The sequence below is a fragment of the Sorex fumeus genome, unplaced genomic scaffold (genome assembly GCF_029834395.1).
Source record: "Sorex fumeus unplaced genomic scaffold, SorFum_2.1 ptg000047l, whole genome shotgun sequence".
NCBI lineage: Eukaryota > Metazoa > Chordata > Mammalia > Eulipotyphla > Soricidae > Sorex > Sorex fumeus.
The window spans coordinates 13,482,301-13,492,071 of record NW_026606104.1 but is presented as its reverse complement, the minus strand read 5'-3'; the positions used below and the strand labels follow the sequence as shown (position 1 = coordinate 13,492,071).

General features: G+C 36.8%; 1 protein-coding gene across 1 annotated transcript; it reads right to left on the bottom strand.

The window, feature by feature from the left end:
- Nucleotides 1-7,671: 7,671 nt before the first annotated feature.
- Nucleotides 7,672-8,976, bottom strand: LOC130031726 (HIG1 domain family member 1A, mitochondrial). Its single transcript, XM_056123186.1, has one exon. It carries the CDS (start codon nt 8,905-8,907, stop codon nt 8,626-8,628), a length of 282 nt encoding a protein of 93 aa, XP_055979161.1. The 5' UTR covers nt 8,908-8,976; the 3' UTR covers nt 7,672-8,625.
- Nucleotides 8,977-9,771: the final 795 nt, after the last annotated feature.

Sequence of the window (9,771 nt, the reverse complement as noted above, 5' to 3'; positions counted from 1 at the left end):
GAGGAAGGTCCTCTCTATCCCCATTTTGGCGAGGGTTTTCATCATAAAAGGGTGCTGGATCTTCTCAAATGCTTTCTCTGTGTCTATTGATATTATCGTATGATTTTTATCTCTTCTTTTGTTGATATGATGGATTACGTTGGTTGATTTCCAAATGTTAAACCATCCTTGTATCCCCCAGATGAATCCTACTTCGTCATAGTGTATGATCTTTTTGATGAGTTGTTGAATTGTATTTGCTAGTATTTTGTTGAGAATCTTCACATCCATGTTCATCAGGGATATCAGCCTGTAGTGGTGTCTTTTCTTGTGGTGTCTTTGTTTCCTTATGGTATTAGAGAGATTTGGGCTTCATAGAAACTGTTTGGGAGAGTTTCTGTTTTTTCAATTTCCTGGAAATGCTTGAGAAGAACTGGTAATAGGTTCTCTTCAAATGTTTGGAAAAATTCGCTAGTGAATCCATGTGGACCTGGGCTTTTGTTTTGGGGAAGACTTTTAATGACAGTTTCAATTTCCTTGATGTTAATAGGTCTAGTCAGGTACTCTATATCTTCTTGATTCAGCTTTGGGAGAATATAGGAATCTAGGAATTTATCCATCTAGGTTCTCTTGTTTTGTGGCATACAGACTTTCAAAGTAGTCTGTGATGATCTTTTGAATTTTTTTGTTTTCTGTTGTGATATCCCCATTCTTATTTCTGATTCGATTTATTAGGGTTCTCTCTCTCTGTTTCTTCGTGAGTGTTGCTATATATATATAGCACATATATATGTTATAAATAAACATATATTTATTTTTTTCTTATTTATTTATTTATTTTCTCGAAGAAGCAGCTCTTGGTTTTATTGATCTTTTTTATTGTTTTGTTGGTTTCCATATCATTGACTTCTGCTCTAAGTTTTATGATCTTTTTCTGGGCTCCCTCTGTTGATCCTTTTCTAAGATCTTGAGCTGTGAAGTTAAGTTGTTTTCGTGCATTCTTTCTTCCGTCCTGAGATATGCTTGCAGAGGTATAGATTTTCCCCTTAATACGGCTTTAGCTGCATTCCATAAATTCTTGTAGCTTATGTCTTCATTCTCATTTGTTTCCAGGTATCTTTTGATTTCGTCCTTGGCTTCCTTCCGGACCCACCCGTTGTTCAGCTTTGAGTTGTTTCATTTCCAAGTGTTTGATTTGATTTTCCGTGTCTCTGTGTGATTCACTTCTATTCTCAGTGCATCATGGTCTGAAAAAACTGTTGATACTATTTCTATCTTCCTGATTCTATTGAGGTATGTTCTGTGGCCTAGCATATTGTTTATTTTGGAAAATATTCCAAGCACACTGGAGAAGAATGTGTATTCTTTCTCTTGGGGGTGTAAAGCCCTGTATAGGTCTATAAACCCTTTCTCTTCTATTTCTTCTTTCAAAGCCAATGTTTCCTTGCTGAGTTTTGTTCTTGTTGATCTATCCAGAGGTGATAAGGTGATGTTGAAGTCTCCAGCTACTATTGGGTTGTTAGCAATGTCCTCCTTAAAATCTGTTAGCAGTTGCTTTAAATATTTACTTGTTCCCTCATTGCATATACATTTAAGAGTGTGATTGCTTTCTGTTGTACGTATCCCTTGATGAAGAGAAAGTAGCCTTCGCTGTCCCTTCTAATCTTTTTCAATGTGAAATTAATGTTGTCTGATACTAGTATGGCCACCCCAGCTGTTTTGAGGGAGTTGTTTTCTTGCAGGATTTTTTTCCATCCTTTGGCTTTGAGTCTGTGTTTGCTCTGACTATTGAGATGAGTTTCTTGTAGGCAGCAGAATGTTGGGTTCTGTCTCTGAATCTATTTTGCCACTCTATGTCTCTTAATTGGTGAATTTAGACCTTTGACATTGAGAGAGATTTTTGTTATTGGGTTTTTGTCATCTTTCTGTAAGGGTGTGTTGTGCTTGTAGGGTTTGTCTTGTCTTATAGTAGCCCCGTTAGCCCTTCTTTTAGGTTTGGTTTTGAGTCTATGACGTTCCTGAGCTGCTGTTCTTCTAGAAAATAGAGTACTGTTCCTTTGATTTTTAGTGAGAATTTAGCCGGATAGAGTATTCTTGGTGAAGCATTCATTTCAGTGAGTTTTTTCTCTGTATCCTGCCATTGCCTTCGGGCTTGGAAGGTTTTTCCTCTGATAGGTCTGCTTTGAATCTAAGGGGTGCTCCTTTGTATGTGATTTCCTTCTTTGACCTTGCTGTATTTTGTCTCTATTGGCAGCATGATCATTCTAACTAGGATATGTCTCGGAGTTTTTTTGTTAGGGTCTCTTTTAGCTAGCACCCTTCGGGCTCCTTGAACCTGAATGGCTGCATTGTCGAGCTCTGGGAATTTTTCAGCAATGATTTGTTTAACCGTGGTTTTTGCATTGGAATTGTTTCCCTGAACTTCTGGTACTTCAATGGTTCTATGTAGTTCCTCTTGGAATCATCTCCTATGACTCTGATTCTCTCTAGAGCTATTTTAAGTTTCCTTGCCATTGTTTGTTGTTGCCAGTTGGCTTGGTGCTGCTGATCTTCCAGCTCACTGATTCTGTCTTCAGCTGTTGTAATTCTACTGTTGCGGGGACAGACTGAGTTTTTTTTATTTCATCTTCAGAGTCTTTTATTCGTGATATTTCTGCTCTCGTTTCTTCCTGCAATTTGTCGATTTTTTCTGCCATGTTACTGGATATCTGCCTGACTGTTTTTTTGAGTTCATTGAACATCTTCATGACTTCATATCTGAATTCTTCGCCAGAGTGATCCCTTAGGTGAGTCACACCTATGGAGGATTCTGGACTCTTTTCATCCTCCTCCCCAAGAGGGGGGATTTGACTAAACTACCTGTGGCTATGTGTGCAGACACTGGTCTGGAATTAGGGAATGCCCACTTCTGCAGAAGCCACACCCACTTCTGAAGAGGCCACGCCCCCACGGGGACCTGGTGTGTATGTGGGGAGGTGGGTAAAGACTGGGTGGTGAAGAAGACCAGCACATCTTGCTGGAGGAAGAGGAAGAGGCAGAGGCTCAGGGCTGCTTTTGTCCCAAGGTTCGAGAGGATGCCTGGGGCACTTGCATGGAGAAAGCCAAGACCCAGGTTCGAATACCGGTGGATAAACTGACCTGGGTGGGGAAGAAGACCAGCACAAGTTGGGGGACAAAGAAGAGCTCTTCCCATTTTTTGGTAGGGTTGGATTTTTTTCTTGTAAAGTTCTGCCAGTGCTTTATATATCTTTGATGTTAACCCCTTATAAGATGTGTATTGGGTAAATAATTTTTCCCATTTTATGGACTGTTTTCTATCTTGGCCACTGTTTCTTCGGAGGTGTGGAAGCTTCTTGTGAATATACTGGCCTGGACACTCAAATATATGATCATTTTATCTTTGATAAAGGAGCAAGTAACTTCTCATTTTTACAGATGAGATTATGAAAGAAAGGCTTTCCCTGAGACAAAGTCTTTATTAACTTTTATGTATGCAGACAATTCCAGGCCAAAGACGATTTGGAAGAATTGTGTATTACCTTTCCCCCAAAACTATTAAGACTTATTCTTTCAAGCCCTGATCTCTCTTAAACACATCTCTCTCTTTTTCTCTCGGAGGCTTTTTCCATTTAGAGGAACCCATATTCTCTCTTGAACACATATTCTCTTTTCCTTCACATTTTTCTAAGAAAAGTTCTTTTAATAAAAATTATCTTGCTTTACGAAAAAGACCAAAAGGTCACTACTAGTCTATTAAGGACTTCCTGGGGGCAGTTTAGCTTCTGTCAAGATAAAACAAAAGCCAAGGTCATGGGCCTTTGACTGAGGTTGTTTTTCCCACAAGAATAATACCGTGTTTTCTCTCTCTCTCTCTCTCTCTCTCTCTCTCTCTCTCTCTCTCTCTCTCTCTCTCTCTCTCTCCCTGTTCTCTCTTTCTCTCTCTCTCCCACTCCCTCCTTCTCCCCTTCTCCCCCTCCCTCTTTCCTCACTCTTATGAAATCTTGCAGCATCAAAATATGTAACTGTAAGAATAAAATAATTTTAAAGTTTTAAACAATTATCAAAAAATATTCAAGAAAAAAATAGCACACACCACAGCTTTGCCAAATTGAGGCATGAAATGAGACAAAAGAGTTCAGCAGCTTGAAATGCACAGTGCCACAATGGATGATATAAAGAAAAAGGCAGATGCAGCAAATAGAGACTGAAACCCTAACTCCCACATGTGGAAGCATCTGTTCAAATTGTGGCCACACCTGTTGCCCTGTTTAGACTATAGAGACAGATAGCTCTGTGGGGATTGGAGTAGGGAGAGAATTTCTTATCATCCTCCCATTCTTTGTGTTGACTTCCTGCAGGTTGGTAGATCCATTTTAGTATTGAAAAAAAACTTCCTTTTTTTTTAAAGAACCACTTCTCATGTTAAGGTGGAAAATGAAGTACAATGTTGAGTTTGTGAGAGTTGTTGTGATTTCTTCAGACTAAATTCCCCAAGTAAAACCCTAGTTCTTTAAAGACAACAACCATGAATTGAATTAAATGTGAGATAAGGTTATAAAAATAGAACAGATGCTGATACAATATTAGGACTCTTTTTGAATTCCTACCTTCTAAACAAAAGAAATATTTATAAGTTTTAGATTAATATTATTTGGAAAGGCAGATGCACCTTTTCTCTGGTTCAGCTGACAGAGGATTCTTTTGCTCACCAACTGCCTTCAGGCTGTGATTTAGGCCTTTTTGCAAAGATAAAACAGAGCAGAGAAAACACTAGATAGCCCATAAAGTTTGAATGTGAAATAAACAACCAGTCTTGTTTGGTTGTAGTAGTGTTCCTTGTCCCATTAGAAAGATTTTACTTGCTAAATCCAGGAACTGAGTAGCAGTATTTTATTTTTTTTTAAATACTTTGCATCATTCACTCTTTAAAGGAAAAGAATTGTAGACATATTACATATGCCTTTGAAAGGAACCAAATTCAATTAAAAAATTAAAATTCGGGGCTGGAGCGATAGCACAGCAGGTAGGGCATTTGCCTTGCACGCGGCTGACCTGGTTTTGATTTCCAGAATCCCATGTGGTCCCCCGAGCACTGCCAGGAGTCATTCCTGAGTGCATGAGTCAGGAGTAACCCCCGTGTATTGCCGGGTGTGACACAAAAAAGCAAAGACAAAACAAAACAAAAAATTAAAATTCTGTTTAAGAAAAATGAAGGCCTACTTTGTATGGATCCTATATGCCAGAGAACTTCACACTATAGATAGAGCTTTTAACAGTTTCTAAGAGGTAGAGGTCTTACTCCATCTGGAAGAAGTGTAAACTGCTTTCAGGAATGAAGGTCATGCCTATTAAGAGTCTGACAAGCTACCGAGAGTATCCCAACTCCAGGTCAGAGTCTGTCAAGCTCATGGTGGCATATTAGATATGCCAAAAATAATAATAACAAGCCTCACAATGAAGACGTTATTGGTGCCTGCTCAAGCAAATCAATGAACAATAGGACAACAGTGCTATGACAGCACTATTGTTAATTAGCAAAAGAATGAGATGGCTCATAGGGCTGGATCACCTGGGTGAGTCTCCAGGTTGGATCTGAGTATGACATAGTCGGCTGAACACTGAGCACTTTGGAGAGAGATCCATGAGTTCTAAGCCTTTCTGGATATAGCACTGTTGCACTATCCTCCCGTTGTTCACAGATTTGTTCAAGTGGGATATAAGCCCAACAAAACAAAGAATTCCTCTGGAACTTTTTTTCATAGTTATGATTATATGGCCAGGAGAATTTATTCGAGAAGGTGTAACTGATTCACTTATTTAATCTTCCTAGCAAGGATTTATTCACCTTCTTGTCCTCTAAATATTGAGCATTCATTTAAAGTTTTAAATGCAGCAAACATTATCCTACCTGCTTGTTTCCATTGGGATTTATGCATGGTTTACTCTAATTACTCCTGTTGCCAGACCTTGTGCGCTATGAGCAACTTCAAAGAAAAAAAACTAGAAAGGAACAGTGTGATGTTTCTTTCTTTCCTTTTATTTTTTTAAGACAACGTATCAAGGAGACAAGATAGCATTTTGTTCTCATAGTGTGATGGACAAATCATATGGATAATCTATTAGGATGATGGATGTATAAATTTTAATATGAAACATCAACCGTAGTGAATTTCTCCTAGAATGCCTTTGAAACTGAACTGCCTCTGTTTGACCCAAATTTAATAGCCAGGTTTTTAAGTTCAAAACTTCAATGGATATAAAAATTTTGATTAATTTTAATTCTGTTCCTTGTAAGAACCAGTAAATTCTTAGTCACATTAATCATTTCAAGAGGAAGTTTCTAAAAATTCCCTGCCTCCAGTCTTTTAAGTAGCATGCTACCTTCAAAGGCTATTTATCCTAATGCTCTTCTGATAAAAGGTTATTTCTCTAGTCTTTTTTTATTCTTTTCAGTAAGGCCAATTAAACTGTGAAATTATTTTTGCTTTGTCAGGTTTGTTCTTCCTCCTTTCCTTTCTCTCTCTCTCTCTCTCTCCCTCTCTCTCTCTTTCTCACTCTTTCTCTCTGTTTCTTTCTCCTCTATCTTTCCCCCTCACACACCCATCGTTTTTTCTTCCTTTCTTTCCTAGTACTGCTTTGGGCTTGCAGGGATTTCAATTGAGATGTTTCTCCTTTCTCAGGAAATCAGTCTTCTTGGTCCTGGACAAACCATGTATGGAACCAGAGGTTGAACTGCGTCAGCCATGGTATACAATATAAGTACAATTAGAAGGCCAATACCTTAATCCTATACAAGATCTTTAGCCCTTGCCATGTGCTCTTCTATTTTATAAAAATATACTTTGTTCAAAAACCATTTCTATTATGTCTACTATGTGCTACAAGTTATCTTGAGGGCAAGTATCACTATTTGTAAAATAACATTGCAGTTGGTCTGACAAATGAAAATCAACCAAACTAACAAATGAAGATTGTTTTACTAATTGCATGTATAAATCATACATAAATTATATGTGTAACTTTTGGAAACAAAAGTAGAAACAAATCATCCAAAGTATCATTTCATAATTCCTCAAAGTAGAGTCATCATAAAACTTGAGATTTAGAATTTGTCCTTTCTACTGGTTAAAATGAATAAGATCTGTTTCAAAATTAAAGTGCTACTTCTTAACAATATACCATTTTAAAAATGACTTAACTTCTCTTAATTTTATTTACCTTCTATGAGGCATGAAAACCAATACATCTAAAGCTTCAGGCTTTGATGTATTAAGGAGATAGTTCTGGTCACCACCACTGCTGGTTCACATTTCTCTCCATACTGTGGACAAGACATTACATAACTTATATAGTTCAATCTCACCACAGTCCTGTGAACTTTGTTTTACTCATATTCCCATTTTACAGGTGAAGAGACTGAAATGCTCCAGAATCACATCACCAACTATTTGGACCTCAGTAAATTTCATGTTTCCACTAGAACGATCACTTCATTCAAGGAGCATCTATTTGCTCCCTCTTTGTACTTATTATTTATGTCTTTATTATTACTTATTATGACTTTATTATTGTGAGGAATTATTACATAAAATATATTATCTAGTTCAAAATTCCATTTTAATAATAGAAAAATAGGGAAAGAAAGAAAGTAGCTGAAGGCAGTCATTATTTTTTTTTTTCGGACATGTTCACTTTATTAATTTTACGTTTACCATGTATCACCATGGAATGTAAATTCAGGTTAGAAAGAATTTCACAAGTTCAGTAGAACATTCTGTGGTATAACAAAATCTGCATAAATGTCTGACCAAACCAGTCTGCTCATAAATCATCATTTCTATTTTAGGTAGTTTAACATTTATGATTATCACATTTAACATTTATGATTATTATTGTTTTCAAGAGAGAAAATAAACAGAATGCACATATCAAAAACTTAATATTTAGTTTTGCTTTAGTTCTTAAAATACCTTTTTTTATTTCAAGATATTTAAAAATTATTCTAGTAACAGCAGCAAAAATAAAATTCTGCAATTATAAAAGAATTCAACTGAAATGCAGAATGTTACTCTCATGTTTAACAAGTACAGGTGTGATTCTGAAATAAGTATTTAACAGTCCTGTTATTAGTTTTTAGGCGTTTAAACATATACACACATTTTGAATTATGGGGAGACATGTTTACATTTTCATGCATTGTTCTTAAAGAGCCAGCCAGTCCTTAATACTGAAGTATTCAAAGAGTACATAAATCAAGACAGAAAAAGTTCACGTAACCAGGGTTAGTAGGACTCCTATATTTCATAAAAAGCATGTGATAGGCTGCAGCAACCGGGAGTATTTAAAAATTAGGACTGCTGTCTTCTTTAGTACTGATTTCAACAAAAAAATTTAAGAAGATGTACATTTACCATCAAAAGCATTTGAATGACACATTTCTTTTGTGTTAACCTGACTCTCCTGAATAAACTTGTCATCAGTAATTTTATCAACAAGCAAATCAAGCCTGCAAGAAACGAAGCCAATATTCAAATTATCATGTTACTGTCTGATTCAAATAATTTACTTTTGCCATAAAAATATAACCTCAATATGAGACATCTAACTAAAACAAGTACCACCAAGACCAAAACAGCATTTCTTCTTCTAAGGTTTACGTTTTACCCAAAATTCCTGATACATGGAATAGCCCATACCAAGAGTCATTGCTCCAACAACAAAGCCTTGAGCAGCAACACGCATATGGATCAGATGAACCGACATTTTAGTACTTCCTCTATTCTTCAATTTGTATAATCCATAGGCAACAATCGCTGCAAAACCCGCCATGCCAATGGGGACAAACGGTGCCTCTTTAGCTTTGCGAATAAGTTTAGATCCCTGACCTTCATCATACGAAGAAATAGAAATATCCGGGTTGGTAGACATTGTGACCGAAGTCTCTCCCTCAGCCTCCAGACACGCCAAACCCTGGACGCCGCAGTCGGCCTGTGTGGATCTCCCAGTCATTATTTTTTAACTGACATTAAGAATTCTAAGTTAACTACACCATATTACCACCAGTTTTAACAATCAACATTAGTTGTTAAAGTACAAAAATTATACATATATATTTAATGCAAAAGACTTTTTTAGGATTCATGCTTTTCTTGCAATAATCCTCAGAAGCATTATTCTGAGGAAAACTGAGGGTTGTTCTCTTGTGAGAGGTCAAAGAAGGTAGCATCTATGAACATCCATATCCCGGATGATTTCTGTGACCCTGATATGACTCACACATATAGAAATAAGGGTCCTTACATTGGGTTAAGGAGCTCAGGGTTATTTTCTCATCCATGTCTTACGGAATTTTAATGCCTTTAGAACTAACGGAATCTAACTCCTCATCCTGATCTGAATCCACACAGAACACAGGAAGCTCTGAAAGTGTGTCCAATGGCGAGTGTGAAATAATAGAATCATGTTTAAATAAATAGCTCACTGGGGTTCAGGATGTCATTTAAATAAGGACATTAACATCAAAGGACTACATTTTTTCAAAAAAAGCATAAAAATAGTGATTTTTTTAGGCTTTCAATTGAACTTACTGAACAATTTCTTTTTCTTACTATACCAGTCATTGTTTGCATTTAAGAAACGGTGGGAAAGCATCTGGCAGCAAATTCTCTTTCACTTGACAAATGGTGTTTCTCCAGAAGTGACATTATATCTACTGAAAAAAAAAGAGAGAGGGAAAAAAAAGAAATGTAAAGGTATCAGATCCTCAATAGCCTTTGTTTTCACTTAGATGTT

What these genes read in the sequence shown, in the direction of transcription:
- LOC130031726 (XM_056123186.1), bottom strand. Translation starts at nt 8,907, where the DNA reads ATGTCTACCAACCCGGATATTTCTATTTCTTCGTATGATGAAGGTCAG.